General features: G+C 39.7%; 1 protein-coding gene across 1 annotated transcript in view; it reads right to left on the reverse strand.

Moving 5' to 3' along the window:
• The window catches only part of RBMS3 (RNA binding motif single stranded interacting protein 3), a 546,958-nt gene that overhangs the window by 271,647 nt on the left and 253,797 nt on the right, over nucleotides 1-21,514 (reverse strand). Inside the window, exon 4 of the mRNA XM_075828609.1 lies at nucleotides 14,859-14,950. Within this exon, the coding sequence (XP_075684724.1) occupies nucleotides 14,859-14,950 (92 nt within the window). The remainder of the gene's footprint in view (nucleotides 1-14,858; nucleotides 14,951-21,514) is intronic.

The following is a 21,514-nucleotide window of genomic DNA, read 5'->3' on the forward strand; positions in this document are numbered from 1 at the left end:
TCCTAAATGCAAAATGAAGCAACTTTATAAATGTCTTAATTAAAAATCCCCTGCAATTTCTGAATTCTCCAGTACGTAGCTGGCTGTGCTGCTGATTCTGACATAGATCTGACAGCACACGGCTACTGTCTGCATTGGCTCTCTCTGCTCTCCCCCTACCTTCTCTCGATGTTAGAGATAGCAGCAGAGTGGGGAAGTAGGTTGTACACTCAGAGGCGTAGCTAGGTTCTCCTGCACCCCGGGCAAAGATTCAGTTTTTCGCCTCCTCCAATTTTTTTCCCGACATCTCCTTCCCCCTCGCCATGTTTTCTTTCCCTACCAATCAATGAGGTGTAATTTTTTTCACTATTTTTTTAATGTAACTCGAGTATAAAAGCATTTCTACATTTTACATGTAGTTCTATAATGTCATTAACATAGAAATAAATTAAAAGAAAATAAATTAAAGAGGCCACACACAGCCCCCTGTAGATAGCGCCACACAGCCCCCCTTGTAGATAGTGCCACACACAGCCCGCTGCCCCTTTGTAAATAGCGCCACCCCCCTTGTAAATAGTGCCACATTCCCCCCCTTTTAAATAGCGCCACAACCCCCCCCCCCTTGTACTTAGCGCCACACTGTGAACAGACCGATGAGCAGTAGCCTACCGCTACCACTCTCCGCTCTGCCTGGTGTGACTTACCGGAGAAGCCGAGGAGGTCATGCGGCGCAGGCAGCGGCGGAGTTCCTTCTGACTAGCGTCGGTGACAGCCAGGGCCGGTCTTAGCTTGGATGGCGCCCTGTGTGGGACTCTCTATTGCCGCACCCTACACAAACCAAAAATTAACCACATATATGGACACGCTGGAACATATATACTGTGCATACATAAAGATAGATATTTAGACATTCAGGCAAATATACATACACACATCTGGAATATATACATACAGGTAAATATATAGACGTACAGACACATATACACACACACACCGGCAGATAAATACACAGACCGGAACATATACAAATACATAAAAGGCACAAATATACAAGCACAAAGACACATTCACAAACAGACCCATATATACCCACACAGGCACATATATACACAGCACAGATAATGTAGTAGAAGTTACCTGCAGTCCTATGTACCACCACAGATAACACACAGTGATAACTCTCTGAGTACAGATAATGTAGTAGATGTTACCTGCAGTCCTATGTAACACCACAGATAACACACAGTGATAACTCTCTGAGTACAGATAATGTAGTAGTGTTACCTGCAGTCCTATGTAACACCGCTGATAACACAGTGGTAACTCTCTGATTACAGATAATGTAGTAGATGTTACCTGCAGTCCTATGTAACACCACAGATAACACAGTGATAACGCTCTGAGTACAGATAATGTAGTAGATGTTTAACTGCAGTCCTATGTAACACCACAGATAACACAGTGATAACTCTATGAGTACAGATAATGTAGTAGATGTTACCTGCAGTCCTATGTAACACCACAGATAACAGTGATAACTCTCTGAGTACAGATAATGTAGTAGCTGTAGTAGCTGTAGATATCTAAAGAGGGGGCTGTATGGAGTTATCTACAGAGGGGGCTGTATAGCGTTATCTACAAAGGGGGCTGTATGGCGTTATCTACAGGTGGACTCTGTATGGCGTTATCTATAGGGGGACTCTGTATGGCGTTATCTACAGGGGGAACTCTGTATGGCGTTATCTACAGGGGGGACTCTGTATGGCGTTATCTACAGGGGGGACTCTATGGCGTTATCTACAGGGGGGACTCTGTATGGCGTTTTCTACAGGGGGGACTCTGTATGGTGTTCTCTACAGTGGGGGCTGTATGGCGTTATCTACAGGGGGGCTGTATGGCGTTCTCTAAAGGGGGGGCTGTATGGCGTTATCTACAGAGGGGGCTGTATGGCGTTATCTACAGAGGGGGCTGTATGGCGTTATCTACAGAGGTGGCTGTATGGCGTTCTCTACAGGGGGGCTGTATGGCGTTCTCTACAGGGGGGCTGTATGGCGTTCTCTACAGGGGGGGCTGTATGGCGTTCTCTACAGGGGGGCTGTATGGCGTTCTCTACAGGGGGGCTGTATGGCGTTATCTACAGAGGAGCTGTATGGCGTTATCTACAGGGGGGGCTGTATGGCGTTCTCTACAGGGGGGCTGTATGGCATTATCTACAGAGGGGGCTATATGGTGCTAACGCCATACAGCCCCCCCAGTAGAGAACGCCATACAGCCCCCCCTGTAGAGAACGCCATACAGCCCCCCCTGTAGGGAACGCCATACAGCCCCCCCCTGTAGGGAACGCCATACAGCCCCCCCCCTGTAGGTAACGCTATACAGCGTCCCCCCTCCCAAAAAAATGCGACCTACAGTATGTCCTACAAAAGACATGTATCCCCTATCCACATGTGTGATCGCTGGTCTGCGCAGCTCAATAAAAATGAAAGGAGCGCTGGTCACGCATGCGCACAAGCGCGACCAGCGCACCATTCATTTCTACGGAGCTGCCGACACAGACCCCGAAAGTCCGAGGTTTGTGATTGAGAACTTCAGGGGACTTTCAGTCCCCGGTTCTCCCTATTAATGCCAGCGATCACACATGTGTCCCCTATCGTGTATCCACAGGGGATACATGTCTTTTGTTTAATGGCAGAGCGGGGAGATACCTCCCTGCTCTGCCGTAGTCGTGTTCAGTGGCGTCGCGCTGTAGCAGCCATAGCGGCTGCTAGTGTAGCCTCCGGCCATGGTGAGGGCCCGTGCCGGCGGGCGACACGGGCCCCCTCATGTCGTGGGCCCCGTAGCAGCCGCTACGGCTGCTATGGCGGTAGTTACGCCACTGACAGTGATAACTCTGAGTACAGATAATGTAGCGGTGTTACCTGCAGTTCTATGTAACACCGTAGATAACACAGTAATAACTCTCTGAGTACAGATAATTTTGTAGATGTAAGAGACAAACACATGCAGAGATACAGACAGACAGAGACACACACACACACACACACACACACACACACACACTGTAACATATACACATACAAACATAGAGACACACACTGTATACACACTACACACACAGACACTCACCATGTCTCCTTGCTGACAGCATCACAGGTCAGAACGGGCTGAGGGCGGAGCTTCCTCTCTGCCTCTCGGCATGTGTAACTTCAGAGCTGGAAGGCTGCAGCATGGGAGTGGACCTGTCCCCTGACCTGAGTCTCATCTGACCTCATGTCACTGATGTGAGGTCAGGTGACAAGTCAGGTGACTGGACTGGTCCACTCCCTGGCCGTCACAGACCCCAGTCAGAACACCGTAATTTCCTGGCTCTTCCTAAAGCTGCTGCAGGTGTCTGACATACGGGGCGCCTGTCAGCAGCAATCAGCTGCTCTTCGGCGCCCCTCCTTTCCCTACCACCGGGTTGCGCCCGGGGCACATGCCCCGCCTTCCCCCTTCTAGCTACGCCCCTGTGTAAACTACAGATCAAAGTGTTGAAAGGGAGAAAAGCATCTAAGATTTTAGGGAGGGCAGATCACACAGGCTGTTAATATCAGAGTGAAGAGAGAGAGGAAATCATACATGGTAGTCTGCAGGTGAAAGAGGGTGAATCACATACAGTAGGCTGTGTATCAGTATAGAGAGACAGAAAAGGACCCACAGCAGTCTCAGCAGGGGAGAGGGGGGGGGGGGTCAGACACTCCTCAGTATCAGTGTCTGTCAGCACAATGAAGAAGAAGTCCTGTATGGACTGTAAAAGGTGGACATCAGTACCGGGATGAAGCTGTGCTGATACATGAGAGTTAGTGAAGGCTGCAGAATCCTGGACAAACAGAAATTACATCCAGCATGTAATACTGGGAGGGACACGCCAACATGTGAAAAGTCTGAAACTAGGAGCAGGTTGTAAACTGCAGACTAGGGGGTCTGAAAATGAATGTAACAAAGTAATGAAATTTGAAACTTAGTGCAATTTTTTTTAAACTCCAGGTCACCACTAACATATGTAAAACTATTTTATATATATATATATATATATATATATATATATATATATATATATATATATATATATATATATATATATATATATATATATTGTCAAGGTGTCCTTTAAGGACCAACCATACATGTTTTTAATAATAACTGTAATTTTATCAAATGTATGAACAATCCTATAGCATCAAAATAGTAGTATCAATACCAGCCAAGTGCTCAGGGCTGCTAACAATACATTTTTGATCATAGAATGATGATAGATAGATAGATAGATAGATAGATAGATAGATAGATAGATAGATAGATAGATAGATAGATAGATAGATAGATAGATAGATAGATAGATAGATAGATAGATAGACAGATAGATAGACAGACAGATAGATGATAGATAGATAGATAGATAGATAGATAGATAGATAGATAGATAGATAGATAGATAGATAGATAGATAGATAGATAGATAGATAGATAGATATGAGATAGATAGATAGATAGATAGATAGATAGATAGACAGACAGACAGACAGACAGACAGACAGACAGACAGACAGACAGATAGATAGATAGATAGATAGATAGATAGATAGATAGATAGATAGATAGATAGATAGATAGATAGATAGATTTCTTATTTTTCACAGGTAACAGTATAAGAACATATTTCTAGGCCATGTCAAAAAATGTGCTGCAGATAAATGTTGTCTACTGTAGATTTTTATCACTCATGTAGTGTAAGCAGACATATATATCAGTAAAGGCAAATAGAAAAATAGCGAGAAATTGATACTGCACAGACCTTTGTAAATCAAAGCTAATGTCCTTTTCATAACAGCCTTACTTTTTGCACAACATCTGAGAATGAGATTCAGATGATGAGAACTTTCATCTCCGGAAATAATCACTGTTTGATGCAGATTCCCTTTAACTTGTTATTTGACATTACATCTACATTGTTTGATATCGCGAGGTTGAGCATGTCTCTCTTTCATTCAGTTCATCTATGATGTGGCACATGTAATTAGCACATCGTCATGATGATCTGCTGCTAACAGTACTATTTCACTCAATGCATGAATAATTAATAGGTGCCATTATTAAAAGATTACTTGGTTTGCTTCCAGTTCCATTTTGAATTTTTTTTTGCTTTGTCTGTCACAGAAATATGAATGAGTTCCATATATCTAGATATATATGAACAATGAGTTTTCCATATACAAAAAATTGTAGTCCATATGTAAACTCCAATTTAGTTTTTTGATGAACTTTCTACTTTTCCTGTCTCCTTATTTTGTTATGTTAAGGCCGGGTTCCCACGGGTCAGATACGCTGTGTAAAAATGACGCAGCATGTCCGACCTGGAAACCGCAGTACATTCTGTCTGAAAAATCGCACCTCACACATCATTTTTTTTTACGGAAATTCCGCTGCGGAAAGCAGCGCTTGAAACGGAAAAAAAATATCCATACTTACACCCTTTCTCTTCTCTTTGCGTAGTCTGGCATCCTAACGATGATATTGCAGGCCATGTGACGCTGCAGCCTGTGATTGGCTGCAGTGGTCACATGGGATGCAACATCATCCCAGGAGGCCGGACCCCAGGAAGAAGGAGAGCATGATTTTTTTTTTCCGGAGTTGTGATTTTTGCAGCATAATCACTGCGGTTACACCGCAAAAGTCACAGGACTTGGCTTTCTGTTGCGGGTTTTGCATCCCCATTGAATTAAATCGGGAAAATTCGTAGCAGAAAATCAACAAAAACGCAGCATAAATTTACATGCTGTGCAATTAAATTCTGCATCGCAGGTCAATTTATTAACGTTTACGCTGATTTTTTTCCAGCAGCGTGGGCATGAGATCTTCGAAATCTCATCCACTTCGCTGCTACGCAGCGTTTACGCTGCTTGGGAACCCGGCCTAAATTGTGTATCTCTGAAATTAGTTTGTATTGCTCCATTGCATTTACAATTTTAAAAAATGAAGTAATTTTGCATATAGTCTTGACTAAAAATATGCTTCCATTTTGTGTATACAGCTCTTATGCAGACATTTGTGTCTCCATGGTATCAGACTACAACTAAATCAGTTCCTTCATTGAAAATGTACACACCCATTAAAGATACAGCGAAGGGTCAATTTAATGCAAATGTGAAAGTAATACTATGGTTTGCAGTCAATGTTATTAATTATATTTGAGAAATACATAATTAGCATTTCCTTAGAACATTAAAATCATGATATATAATTGGTAGTAACCTGATAATAGCCGGTATGTAAGAATAAGAGAGTGACATTTATGAGAGGCTTCCGTAAATCTTACAATCACCTTTGTGTATATATAACAATTTAACAGAGTTGCGAAACAATCATACAAACTACTTTCCACATGTATTACTTTATATTTACAAGGTCTAGTAAATCTGAAGAGCAGTAAAAAAATGACTCATTAATGTATGAAGTATTTTTTCATTCACCTTGATAACCTGTCCTTTACCTACTTACTACAAAACAATGAAGTGACATTAATTGGGGTTCATATACATAACCGTATTATGACTCTGTACAACCTCAGAACTGTAATATGACATCTATATCTTTTATGGGGCCCTACTATACTTCTGTTTGTTTTTCAAATCGAAACCGCTGAAATTGTGCCATGTGTCATTGGACACAACGTTATGGTGGCACCATATGGCGGCACACTGAGTGCCTGTGGGTCCCTACTACGGAGCTGCAGTGTGTCTACGTACAGCTCTACGTACAGTGTCTACGTACAGCTCCAGTCTGACCGACATGCCACCTGCCTATCAGAGAAAACGCTGCAGCATCGCGTGTTGGCTTATACTGTCAAAGAGTGGGATATATTAGGCAGCAAGTGAACAGTAATTACTTAAAGTTGATGTGATGGAAGTAGAAAGGATCTGGGCGATTTTGACAAGGACCAAATTGGAGAGCTAGAAAACTTTGTTAGAGCATCTCCAAAACGGAAGTTCTTGTGGAGTTTTCCTGCAAGTACCTATCAAAATTGGTCCACGGAAGGACAAGGTGTAAACCGGTGACAGGCTCATTAGCCCCCAAGGCTTATTGATGCACATGGGGAAAGAAATTTTGAGTGCTGGCATTCATGTGGATGTTACTTTGAGTACGTACCACCTACATAAATATTTTGGTAGACCTAGTAATCCCCTTAATGGCAATGGTTTTCCCTAATGGCAGTGGCCTGTTTCAACAGGATAATTTGCCCTGCCACACTGCAAAAATTGTTCACCAATGGCTTGAGGAACGTGATAGTTAACTTGGCTTTTACCGTCTCCATATCCTAATTCGATTAAGCATCTGTGAGAGCAAGTCCAAACCAGGGAGGCCCCACCTCACAACTTACAGGACTTAGAGGATCTGCTGCTAACATCTTGGGTTCAGATATTACAGGAAACCTTCCTATTCATAAATGCACTAAAATGGTGAACCCTGTTATAATAGCAGATCAAATTGCATAACTAAATTATTTTATTCATTCTTTCCTTCATACAACATTTTATTAGAAATGCAAAATACAAAGTTTATTTTAAACGTACCGTGTCATCAAAAGATGACTTTTGTTTAAATCAAGTTTTTATGTTAAAGGCTATATACACCTTTGAACTCATTTTCTTTGTTAAATAAATCAATGTTTTAGGTGATTTTAAGCAACTTTTAAATTGATTTTATTATTTAAAAAAAAATTGCTTTTTGAGATATCGTTTATATGTATCCTGTATACGTAGAAGCTGTATCATGAACTTAGATGTGATCGTTATCAGCTGGATCCTGCATGTCAGAGACACACAGGAGCAGCTTTCAGCCAAGCCGCCAGTCCACCTGACATGATGGAATCGGCTTTGACGGCAAGATATAGCTTCTATGTATACAGGATACATAGAAGCTGTATCCCAAAAAGTGAAAAACCTGTCTTGTTTAATAAAAAACTAGTAAAAGTGGCTTAAAAGCACCTAAAGCATTGTTTTATTTAAAAAAATGAGTTCAAATGTGTATGTAGCCTTTAAGCATATTTTTTTACAGAATTGGTGTTTTATTTTTGGATTTTTCTGTCATTCTCTATACTAAAAGTAATCCTAAACTCTTGCAGTTTTAACTCTGGCCACTGAGTCTCACAAAAGACGGACACTTCCTGTTCTGTAGAGATCACTTCTCAGCAGTTATCTCATTATGATCACAGGCAGATTTACAATCAAAGGTAACTTTTTTCTAAATATGTCAATTAGCATTTACTAGACAAGTGGGAGTTAACAGCAGCGACTTTCGTGAGGTGGAGCTTCCTCACAGCCTATGACGCTGTCCTATCAGCATGAAGCTGCTTCACACAGTGTGAAAGATATTCTAGAAGGAAGGGGGATCACTTCAAACAGCCATTCTTGGGCTGTGGACTACCTATGTTCTGGTGGCATATGAAGAACGACATACTAATCTTTCATATGACACCAGGATCACAGTTCTAGATGTAATACAACCGGAGATATCACCAGATGAATACATAGTCGGGAATGGAAGCTGTGTACTATATGATCACACTGTGTTGCTGGGCAGGGAAGGGAGGGAGAAGCTGTATGCTGATTGGACAGCGTCATACAGAAAACATTACACCGCCCAGAGTGAAAAGAAAGAGTCACCTCCTATTTGGCTATTAGAGACACATTATCATATTTAGAAAAATGCTTATAACTTTGCAAATAATAAACGTTTTTTTTTTTTTTAAAACAAATCACACTGTAGTTATCAGCAGCAAAGCGTCTATTAGATTAGTTAGGAGATAGGGAATTAATAAACTGGTGACAGAGCTCTTTTAAGGACACTGTAATGGCCGGAAGGAGGTGAAGGGAACAAGTGAGCCCTAATCTACCCACCGCCCTGTCCCTGCCTACTTGCAACGACCCGCCCTAGGCGACGGGGTACAACTTGGCGGCGGTCCCTACGCTGTCTAAGTGCAAGGGAGACAAACAGGGAACACGCAAGGGAATACAGTAGCCCACGGAACGCCGCGAGGAAACGGAGCGGTGAATGAGCCAGTCAGGATCAGGAAGTAGTGGAGTATACAAACGGGAGCACGGAGCAGAAGCAAGCCAGGGGTAGAGCAACGCAGGATAAATAGAACTGAAGCAAGGCAGAAGCACGGCAGAAGCAGGCTGGAGCGAGGCAGCAGTGGGGCCAGGAATCCAAAAAGAATAACAAGCAAGGAGGAAGAGAAAACCGCAGGTATAAATGGACAGGGGGCGGAGCTAACTCTGACTGACCAGGCCGCGATAGGCTCTCCCACTCCTGAGCCTGCCACCCTGATTGGTGGGAGCAGGTGTCAGTCTCAGAGGTCTGGCCTCAGGTGTCGACTGATTAATCCTGGGAGTATACCCAGATGTAGTACCTGGCAGATCCTTTACAGACACAGCTCCGCTCCTGATCCCTTTTTGCACTATGACTTCTGCACAGGTCGCAGAGCATGCCACGGAAACTCTCCCATAGTAATCAATGGGTCTCATCCTGTTCACAGGTTCCTATGGTCCATGTGACTGATGTAAAGCATATCTCTAAATTCTGTTGTTAGCCGATGAGGCAAGATGGCTGCCCCTATAATCATATACAGAAAATTGAATTAAAATCCTGCAGTAACTTGGTCCACTCTTTGTCTTTTAAGCTTAGCTGTAGGTGCTCCATACTTCTCCTGCCTTTGTTACTGACACAAGAATACAGTGCTTTTCAACAACTGTACAGGTTCTCATTGAAGCCAATATCCTTCTCATTTGGCTAAGCACACTGCCTAAAAGTCTGCATCTGTATGTTAGTGTTTGCTTCTCCTACACGTTCCTCTGTGTTCTCCCTGGCAGTCAATCACTGTGAGTCAACTATCTGCCACTTGCTCACTGAGTAAAATATAGACAGGCATTGATAGGTCTACAATGAACTACCCCAGCAGCTAGACAAACTCAGCATAGTAGCTCAGTGTTGACTCCTAGCTATAAACGATTGCAGAAGATTTTGACTTGATTTAAGCTTTAGATTAAGACTCAATGAAGTATGCAGTTCATGTGCAGCATCGAGTATGCAACTTCAGAAGTTATATGGGGCCAATGTAAATGTGTTTACTGGTATAGTGTATTTATAGTGTGGTTCAAGTTAATAATTTCATGGTGATGTTAGTAGTGGTTTTAAAATCTGAAATATTTCCGTACTGTTGGTTTATCCAAATAATTTGAGATATTTTTGCCATCTACTAGTTACTGTCGTTCTTGTAAATACTGTCAATAGGATATGTTGACACAGTATACTTTATGTTGTTATCATTTTCTCTAGTTCTCTAGTTATTAGATTTACATATGTTAAGCCTTTATTACTTAAATATCTTGTATCATTAGAAAATGATGTATTTTTCCAAAAAGTTTTCATTCCAAACATATTCCAAAACTTTTTTTTGTGCGTTTAACTTTTTAATTCACTATTTTTATAAAAAAAAACTTCTTGAAATATTCCAGTTTTCACATTGACCACTAGAGAAGACACAGCAGCCCAACACTTGTCAGCTTTGCTGTACAGACTGGGATTGAATGAGCAGAGTTATCTTATTATCATTAGAAGCAGTGAATTTAATGAAAATGCTATTGTACTGCTAGAGGCCTAGATAAGGTAGAATAATAGCATTATATATTAAACACACAGATAAGGCTCTATATGCATCTACCCTGTTACTCTCTGGTGTCCGGGGAGGGGGTTGTACTCCATCACTTCCTGGAGAATGTAATAATTTATGAAATTTCTCTGTGATTAACACCATTCATTTAACCATCCATTGCCACTCCCAAAAAGCACACACACCATGCTACCTTTTTATACAGACAATACAGAAAGGAAGTGTATATCTCCAGTAAGGCTACCCTCAGGAAATGTAAAAAATAAATAAATAAATAAATAGCTTAATTACTTTTAAAAAATAAAAAAAAACATTATTTACCTTCTACAGACTTACAACCACTTAACCCCTTCCCAACATTTGACGTATGGCTAAGTCATAACCGGGTAGGGGTAGCATGGAGCGGGCTCACGACATTTCACAGAAATTATCAGGATCGCGCTAGAGCGTGATCCCGCTCGTTTAATCCGTTAAATGCCATGGTCAATAGCGACCACAGCATTTAAATGGTTAGAAAGAGGCGGGTGACCCCCTCTAGCAGCTCATCATGCCTCCCACAATGCAATCGCGGACGATGGTTGCTTTGGCAGCCTGGGGGCCTAATGAAGGCCCCTAAGTCTGCCATCTTTGTGCTCCTATTAAGCCCTGCTTCTGGAAGGGCTTAATAGAAGCCTGTCAGAGAGTTAATATACTGCAATACATTAGTATTGCAGTATATAGTGCAAGCAAACCAATGATCGCTGGCTGAAGTAAAAAATTGTAGAATAAAGTTTTTTTGTTATGTAAAAGTTAAAAAAAACTTTTCCCCATTTTCCCCCTAAAGCATTGTAAAAAATAAATACACATAATTGGTATTTCTGCATCCATAAAAGTCTGAACTATTACAATATATCATTACTTAAACCGCATGGTGTACGACGGAAAAAAAAATGTAAATGCGAGAATCGCTATTTTTTGGTCACCTCATCTCCCACAAAAAATAGAACAAAAAGTGATCAAAACATCGCATGTACCCCAAAATGGTAGCATTAAAAACTATAGCTTATCCCGCAAGAAAAATAAACCCTCATACCACTTAATCGGCGGAAAAAGAAAACAGTTATGGTTCTCAGAATTTGGCGACACAAAATTTATTTTATTTTTTACACTTACTACTTTTACAAGAAAAAAACTAAAATATAGAAAAAAACCTATATATATTTGGTATCACCATAATCGTATTGACCCACAGAATACAGTTAACATGTTGTTTTAATAGCACGGGGAATTCTGTAAAAAACAATGCACAACAAACAATCGAGGAATCACTGTTGTTTTCATTTTCTACACCACAGATATTTTTTTTCCCATTTCCTAGTACATTATGTGGCACAATAATTGGCGCTACAAAAAAACCACAACTCGTTCCGCAAAAATCAAGCCCTCATAGGACTATATCGACGGTTAAATGAAAAAGTTATGGCTTTTGGAATGTGGGGAGGAAAAAATAATAAATGAAAATCTGAAAATTGTTTACGACAGGAAGGGTTTAATAAAACTAAAATTACATACATGAGGCATTTCCATTAACATATAACAAACAGCTTAGGGCTGCAAAAGCATATAGCTAAACATATTGATATACCATATATTGATATACTGTAGACTACAATGAATATGCAAATAATCTCATGTGGTCCCCTCTGCAGGGACCAAAACTTACATGGTTTGGCATCACATTTGGGGGTTTAAGGTATTGTAAGCAGTAACGAGGCAACTTATAAATGAAACTTATTGAATTCTACACTAAATACTTCAAGCAAGAGCTGAGCTGAGCGAATGATTCCAGGTGTCTATAAGTGTTAATAAGCTATTTTTTAGCATCGATATAAAATAAAAAAATGTGAAGAAATATACTGCAATACCAAAAATGACCACTAAAGTTCCTGAAGTTAAATTATGTTTTGTACAGTACATATTCTACCAAATAGGAATTATACAATATAAGCATAATTCTGGTGTAATACATAGTATGTAAAAATATACATTTATGCAATACCGGATTTAGGTTTGATTGGTATTAGGGTTAGATACGTTTTCAGAGAGACACAAGAGCTTTCAGCTGAGCTGTCATCTCTAAAACTAAGCAAAATTTTTAATAAATATATACAAAAAATATGTTTCATTTTACAAAATACATACATTAAATAAAAAAAATGACATTAAACTTTACATAGCCTTGAGGTGCTCCTAAGCTTTGAAATTTGAAAAACAGGTACAGTTAGTTGTGATGTAGTGAAGTAGTAATAAATGCAAATAAAATATATTACATTATACAGTATTTTAATAGTAAAGTAGTAGTTTCCATGTTTTGATGTATTTCTTCATCTTTATTTTCACAGATAAAAACAGGAACAAAAAAAAAGAAGAATAAAGACAAGCAATGATGTCATATATGTGCACAGGGTGGTTCTTATCAAGCCAAAATAAAAGGACCACTTTACAATAAGCATAGAGCCAATAAAAGTGCAGCTTGTAAAAAATAGGCTCTAATTACTTGAAAAATGTCAGATACAGTACTGATCATGTGGGGAAAATAAATGTGGACTTCTTGTTAGGAAGCCGACCAAGTAATACTGTAGTCATGCTCTCAATAGATCACCTTGAACTGGACAGCTGAAATGGAAATAAGGCAGACTTACCCCTTTAAGAAATTAAAATTTCTATTGGTGAATTTAGTACATAGCAATTTTATGATAAATATGTAATAAGACCCATGAGAATATAATCACATAGTAAACGGCTGTTATTGAAAACATAGAATACATGGAATACATTTATGTATGCTTTACAAAAGAACAAAACTTAACAAAACAATAGACAATCATAAGATAGTAAATAAAAACTAAAGAGCAATCATACTGAGAGAAGAGAAAATCTTTAAAAAAAATTCTCTGTCAGTTCCCTAAAATGAGAATCACTATAATTCTCTGCAAATCTCCAACCTGGAAAATCGATTCTACTATTGCTGTTGATAACTTTCCGTCTCAATGCTATCTTATTGACAGTATTTAGGCACACGAGAATACATATTATATAGCAGGGATAGCAAACATATTGACATTGTGCCCAAATTCACTTTACTCTTTGTAGGAAAGTGTCTTGAGTGCAGAGATGCCAACATAATAACATGAAGAAGATCCCCATGAATGTGACAGGACACTATAACAGTGAGAATAACGGGATCCCAAAAAAGTGACAGACACAGGACCCTTTACAACAGTGACAGTAAGAGGACCCCATAACATCAATAGCCACCGGACTCCCCCACAACAGTGACAACCACAGGACCCTCATAACAATGACTGCAAGAGACTCCCAATGCTCTGACAGCTATAGGACCCTTATAATAGTAATAGCCACAGAACCCCCTAATAATACGGACAACCATAGAACCCTCATATCAGTGAACGGTGTGGTGAGAAAAAAAGCAGTCAATGCAGTTACGTACTGAACGTCATTCAATGTTACTAGTGCAGCACAACCTTCCCTCCTTCCCACCGTTTCGAAGCACCCACCAGCTGACAGTGTGGCGCATGCCAAGATATAATCTCAGGTGTGCTTCAACCAGCATACATGAAATAATCTGGTGGATGGGCACATTAAAAGAATAAAATAAATGGCAAAACCCACAGTGGGTGCTCCAGATATTGCCCAAACTATATATATACACGTGAAAGGAAAGAAAGAGCACAACAATAGGCACACACCAATATAATGTATCAAAAAAATATATTTAATCTCTTTATAATTATACAAGAAAGACCAACCAAATAAAGAAAAAGCTAAAAACTGTATAGCATAGACACATCACAGTAAGATGGTCTCACCCTATGGTTCATTACAAAAATATACAGGAAAATATCAAATTCAATTTAAGAAAACCCTCTCCTTTTAGTGATACAGTGATATGCCTTTATTTAAAGTGGAAAGTGCCATGCCAACTAACATGTAATACAATAAGCAGAAATAGAGTGGCGACAACAAAATAACACAGGAGAATTGTGAGGTGGGGGCTGCTCAAGGATCATGTAAGGGAAGAGACCCCAATTGCAGGCCACATGTCCGCCTACTAATGCCTTCATTATGGGGCAGCACAGTATTTTGGATAATAGGTATAATAGGTCCTTACCTTTGCCATTTGGGCTTGCACACCAGTAGCTTTTAGCGATGCGACGGCTTTCTGTGCTGCAGCAGGACTGTCAAAATCTACAAATCCATAACCTGCAAAATCAACAAATCTGTTAGTCAAAAAGAGAAAAAAAAAACAGTGACTTATGTCTTATGTATCATAACAATTCTTGGAAATGAAATGTGTCATACAAGATTCTAATAAAAGTATAGCACTTGTGCCCCATTCTCGCATGTTGCTGTGCCCTATAAATAGATTATTCTTGTATTACTGTAGCAATTGTAGCATTTACTAGGGGGAGGAATGGTTGGATGAGAGAGAGAAAATAGTTTTACAGGGGTTTTCCAAAAGTCAATAAAAAGTAAATCATATTTATATTATATATATTAACAAAGCAAAACATCAGAATCAAAATAAATATCTTCGTTTCCAAACCTAAAATCTCCCCTCCCCATATTTTATTGTAACTGAATGTTTTCCAATCATTCTTGGACATCTACCAAGTACCAGGGGGGAAAAAAAATCCATCAGTGTAACATATAGCCTTGGCTGATATCTTGACAAATGGTTCACATCCTTCATCATACATAGGAAGGAATTTCTTCATTTATTTTCAAATGTTAAAACCTGTTTGTCCTAATTTGTACTTTCATTCCTTTCTTGCTATCTCTGATGCATATATTGCGCAGAACAAGATTATTTAGCTTTTCCAAGTGCAAGAAAACTGAAATATATATGAGTTCAGATAGCGATAGGGTATTATTGGGTAAGGGCTTTCCAGCTCACCATGATATCTAATAGTTATCCTTAGAACTATGTAATGCATTGCAAAATATAAGAATATAAAGTGTTTTATAATACATAAAGACATAACAATCTTTTGTACAATCCAACAGAACATGTAGTTCCATAACCATAGCTATATTTAATAGCTATCAATTTACAGTAGTGGGGTTGCCATTATACTTAATGTGTGAAAGGTACTTTTATCTTTGCCAGTTACAATGTATTTGAAATACTAAGTACTATAGTTGGACAAAACTGCTAAGTCCTCATTAATTTTATGATCGTTCTTAATGAGTCAATACAATCCCACGCTGTTGCTCTGTGTGATCCTAACCTAAGGCTCTGTTCACACTAGTATCATAGCTGATGTTTATAACCGAGTAATGACAGCTACTGTATGTCAGAGACATTCTTAAACGATTGCCATGTAAACCTGATGGATCCCGTTGAGTTACAATGGGGTCCGTCAGGTTTCCATCGTGGTTCAATTATGTTTGATTGTATCACTGCAGACTGCACTATACTTTCCTTTAGAAATCCTGGAATCCTGGATGGAACGCTATAACGCAAGTGTAAACAGAGCCAAATACCTTAGGCCCCATGCACACGAACGTAAAAATGCCCGTAATAACGGGCCGTAATTATGGGCCGTAATTACGGGCCCATAGACTTCTATTGGCCACGGGTACCTCCCCGTATGCTTACAGGAAGGTGCCCGGGCCGTTAAAAAATATAGAACATGTCCTATTTTAGGCCGTAATTACGGCACGGGCAGGCCCATAGAAGTCTATGGGGCTCCCGTAATTACGGGTGACTACGTGTGTGCACCCGTAATTACGGGAGCGCTGCTAGGCGACGTTAGGGGATAGTTACTGTCCAGGGTGTTGAAAGAGATAAAAACGATCGGCAGTAACTCTTTCAGCACCCTGGACAGTGCTACCGATCACAATATAGATCAACATGTAAAAAAAGACGTTCATATTTACCCAGAACTCCCTGCTTCTTCCTCCAGTCCGGCCTCCTGGGATGACGTTTCAGCCCATGTGACCGTTGCAGCCAATCACAGGCTGCAGCGGTCACATGGACTGCCGCGTCATCCAGGGAGGTCGGGCTGGATGTCGAAAGAGGGACGGGTCACCAAGACAATGATCGGGTAAGTATGAACTTCTTTTACTTTTACTGCGGAAAGGGCTGTCCCTTCTCTCTATCCTGCACTGATAGAGAGAAGGGGCTGCCGATTAGTGCAGTGCAATTTTGCAGCGAAAACGTGGCCATAAATACGGGTGTAATACTGGTGACACCGGACCCGTATTTACGGGCACGGGTCCGTAAATACTGGTGCAATACGGGTCGAATACGTGTGACCAAGGACCCATATTTACGCCAGTATTTACGGAAGGACAAAAATATGTTCGAGTGCATGAGGCCTAAAAGGGGATCCTAAATACCTTATAGGGGTTCTCAGGAATTTCTTTTTATTGTGTCCTCCTGTTCTTAAAGAGCAAGAGGGCTTCAAATTACTGAGCGCCACTGCATGTAAAGGGTGTTTTTTTAACATTAGTAATTGAAGAACCCTCTTAGGCCTTATGCACACGACCATAATTTTTATCCATAATTGTGGGTAAAAATATGGATCTATTTATTTTAGTGGCCCACTGACACCTTTCCTTATATTTACAGGTAAGTGTTTGGACCGTAGAAATGACCCGCCGCAAAAAATCCTATGTTTTGAATTTGCGGACCGTGCTCACATTATAAAGCATAGGAGCACGGTCCGCAAATTCAAAAAATGAAGTACGGCCCGCAAATGTGGGTGACAGTCCTCAGCACATCCGTGCCGTAATCACGGCCCATACACACGACTACGGCCATGTGCAGAGGGCCTTAATCTTCAGGAATTAGTATAAAATAGAAAAAAAAGTCTGAAAATAAGTATTCAGTTTTTATGTAAATAAAGCTAAATCGTGATATAATGAAAAGTTCTGTAACTTTCTTTTTAATATACATTGTGTGATGGTTCCTTATAGTTTGCAAAATCTCTGCTTGCTATTAGTGAATGGAAACATTCTTGTTTACATCCAAAACCTGAAAATTGTCCTGATCATGTCCAGCTGACACTTGAATTATTTCACGATATGTTGCTCACGATAGATCAGTCTACAGATCCTATTAATCTTTCAAGGACAACGTAATGTAAATGTATGTGGTGTGGACCAGGTATGGACCCCATGTTACAGCTTCTGTCCTCCCATATTTTACATACAAATCCTGAGAATAATAGAAGTTAATGGACAGGAAACCCAGAAAATCTCGATACAGCCATTTGTAAAATATGGAAACAGCCAAGTAAGAGCCTGAATTTGTTGTGGAATTCTAATAATAAATTCACTAATTAAAGATAATACACACAAAATACTAATAAACAAAATCCAGGAATTTCTCCTCTTAATATCCTCATTTCAATGGATTCTATTTTGTTTCATATTGCGATCTAAACTGAGAAATATAGATCAGCCATTTCATCCTCTTCTTTCTCATAATCCTGTGTCTGACTGTGGGATAGCTGGCTGCAGCAGGAACCTCCCTCCATTGTTCTGTCTGCAGCAGTCGGACCCCAACCAATGAGATATTGATGGCCTCTCCTGAGGATAGGCCATACATTTTTTATGGACTGGACAATCCCTTTAAGCCCTGCTGCCTTAGCCATCAGACAGCCAAAAATGGAAGAAATATTTTCAAATCTACAAAACTGTTTCAGTAAGCACCAAAAATCTTGAGAACTGATAAACAGTGTGAGCAAAGTCTTTCTTTTGTTGACTTATATCATTCATTTCTAGGTTTAGTATTCCTTTAAGAATTGCAAAACAGCCGTTTATCTCCTAATTGAAAAATATACAGTATTGGAGAACCAAGATATGATTTTAAACAAACCGCACACAGTCAGCAGTAACACTTAACCTCTTTCTGTGCGCAGCACATGTTCTGCATCTCTGAACACATGAAAAAGAACATGTATTAATTAAGCCGAGACGCTCCATCTGCATTCTGCTTTACTGCTTCCTTAGCACTTTACATGAAGCAGCAATAACAACACACTATGAATGCTCCAATTTTTAGTCAGCTCTTGTCATCAAGCAACCTAAGCAGGTCAAAATTAAGAATTTCCCTCTGCATAGTTGGAAGATCTTTCAACACAGAGCATGGTGAGTGAACTTAAAAAATCAGCTTCTAACCCCTTAATGACCAGCCTATTTTGGACCTTAATGACCAAGCTATTTTTTACATTTTTCAATCGTCGCATTCAAAGAGCTATAACCTTCTTATTTTTGCGTCGACATAGCTGTATAAGGTCTTGTTTTTTGCGGGACAAGTTGTATTTTTTATTAGCACCATTTTTAGGTACATATTATTTATTGATTAACTTTTATTAACTTTTTTGGGTGGGGGAATAGAAAAAAATCTGAAATTTTGCCACTCTTTTTTGTGTCCTAAATCTACGCCGTTTACCGTGTGGTATAAATAACACAATAACTTTATTCAGCGGGTTGTTACGATTGCAACGATACCAAATTTGTATAGTTTTTGTATGTTTTACTACTTTTACACAGTAAAAACGCATTTTTTTCAAAATTATTTGTTTTTGTGTCTCCATATTTGAAGAGCCGTAACGGTTTTATTTTTTCACCGATGCGGTTGTATGAGGGTTTTTTTTTTGCGGGACGACTTGTAGTTTTTATTGGTACCATTTTGGAGTAGATGCGACTTTTTGATCATTTTTTATTACATTTTTTTAAAGTCAGTATTCACAGAAAACAGCAATTTTTCCATAGTTTTTTATTATTTTTTTTACGGCGTTCACCGTGCGGGTTAAATAATGTAATAGATTTATAGTCGGGGTCGTTACGGACGCGTCGATACCAAATATGTGTAACCTTTTAACTTTATTTAGTTTTTTTAATAGTAAAGCATTTTGTAAGGGGAAAAGCTGGGTTTTTCATTTTTTTTCACATTTTTTTTTTTATTAACTTTATTAAACTTTTTTTTCACTTTTTTACTAGTCCCATTAGGGGACTATAATATGCGATTCTGCGATCGCATTTATAATACACTGCAATACTTTTGTATTGCAGTGTATTACTGCCTGTCCGTTTAACACGGACAGGCATCTGCTAGGTCATGCCTGCGGCATGATCTAGCAGGGATTCACTCCAGGCAGACCTGGGGGCCTTTATTAGACCCCCGGCTGCCATTAGAGACACAGACACTCGGCGATCGTATCGCCGGGTGTCGGTGGGGGAGAGAGGGAGCTCCCTCTCTCCAAAACCACTCAGATGCGGTGCTCGCTATTGAGCACCGCATCTGAGGGGTTAAACGTGTGAGATCGATACTAATATCGATCTCACACGGCAGAGCAGGGACGCTCCCAGCCCTCAGCTGCCTCTAGCAGCTGAGAGCAGAGAGATCTGCCAGTTCCCTGCTCTGTTTACTTATTCCGATGCCGCGACGTAAAAAGTCTATGGCATCGGAATAAGGCCCATTAGTGACCGACGTAGAAACACGATGGGCCGGTCACTAACGGGTTAAATAATGGTCTATAGTAGGCAGACACTTGTTTTAAATAATAGTTAGGTGCAATGAAAATATTTTTTTTATTTTTGACCAAAATTTTATCGAAGGTCCCTTTTTCAGCAATAATTGGTTAACTATGGACACAGCATGGTGTCGGATCACGTGACTCCACCCTTCTACAATAGCCTCAGGGAACCAATAAAATAAAATAGAAATCCCTATTAAGGTATGAGGGATCATATAGAATTTCAGGATTACTGATTTAACATAGGCTCCAATTGGGCCAAAACAACTGTCCAACTGAAAAATTAGCAAATGTTAAAAGGGTTGTCTGCTTTTTACAATTCCCCTTTTTTAGAAATGTCCCCCAAAAGTAAGTTGATCCCGGTTTGTCCCACTTCAGGGATCCCCAGCAACAGCTGTAATCTGTGAGGGAATCTGACGCGTTTTCCCTGCAGCGCCACCATAGAGGAAATGAAGCATTAGATTGTTCCTATTCAAATCAATAGTCTGTCCGTGCTATACAGAGAGCAACACTGTTTGTGGCTACTCTTGTTCTGGCTAACTGAATGATAGTTCACTGGGCATCATATTACCATTATAAATTGTGACTTTTAAAGGGCTTGTCTTACGAAGAACCCCATATAGCCTATTATGATATATGGTTGCCATAAAGGGAGGTCCTCCATTTAGGTTTCCCCTCTATTAGCCAGAATGTAGAGCTGCTAACAAAATAAAGCTCTAGTTCTGGCAAACCCAGCCTGTTACTCTATTACACGGTAAGCCATTCACTTGAATGGCCGGAATATAATGCTACATTTCCCTATACAATGTATAGCAGATTGCAATTTTTTTTACCGGCAATAACAGCAGATTGTCAGTTGTTTGAGGTGCTGAACACATGGTGATATCCTGATAAAAAATGACAGATATAAAACATGTCTTGCATTTTTCATCTATGTGAATATATACATGATACCCATACCCTAAAACACCTCAAAATATAAAAGAGAACTAGTAAAGAAGATGAAAGAGATACAAATAGTTTATTTCATTCTCCCCTCTTTATCTTTGTATTTTAGTCATCCTATCCAGGAAAAATTACGTCTTTTTTTTCCTATCATGTCTTTATTGTCACAAAGATAGAAGAAAATATTTTCTGAAGGAAAAAGTAATCTGTAGAAAAACATTAACTATTTAAATAAAGTATCATGACTACTATCAAGTCTTTCTATGGGAAGCTTAGTGTTTTTTCTTTTTGTTGTTTCACCTCTTTATTCATGCATAAGAGGCAGTGCACA

Source organism: Rhinoderma darwinii, chromosome 5 (genome assembly GCF_050947455.1).
Source record: "Rhinoderma darwinii isolate aRhiDar2 chromosome 5, aRhiDar2.hap1, whole genome shotgun sequence".
NCBI lineage: Eukaryota > Metazoa > Chordata > Amphibia > Anura > Rhinodermatidae > Rhinoderma > Rhinoderma darwinii.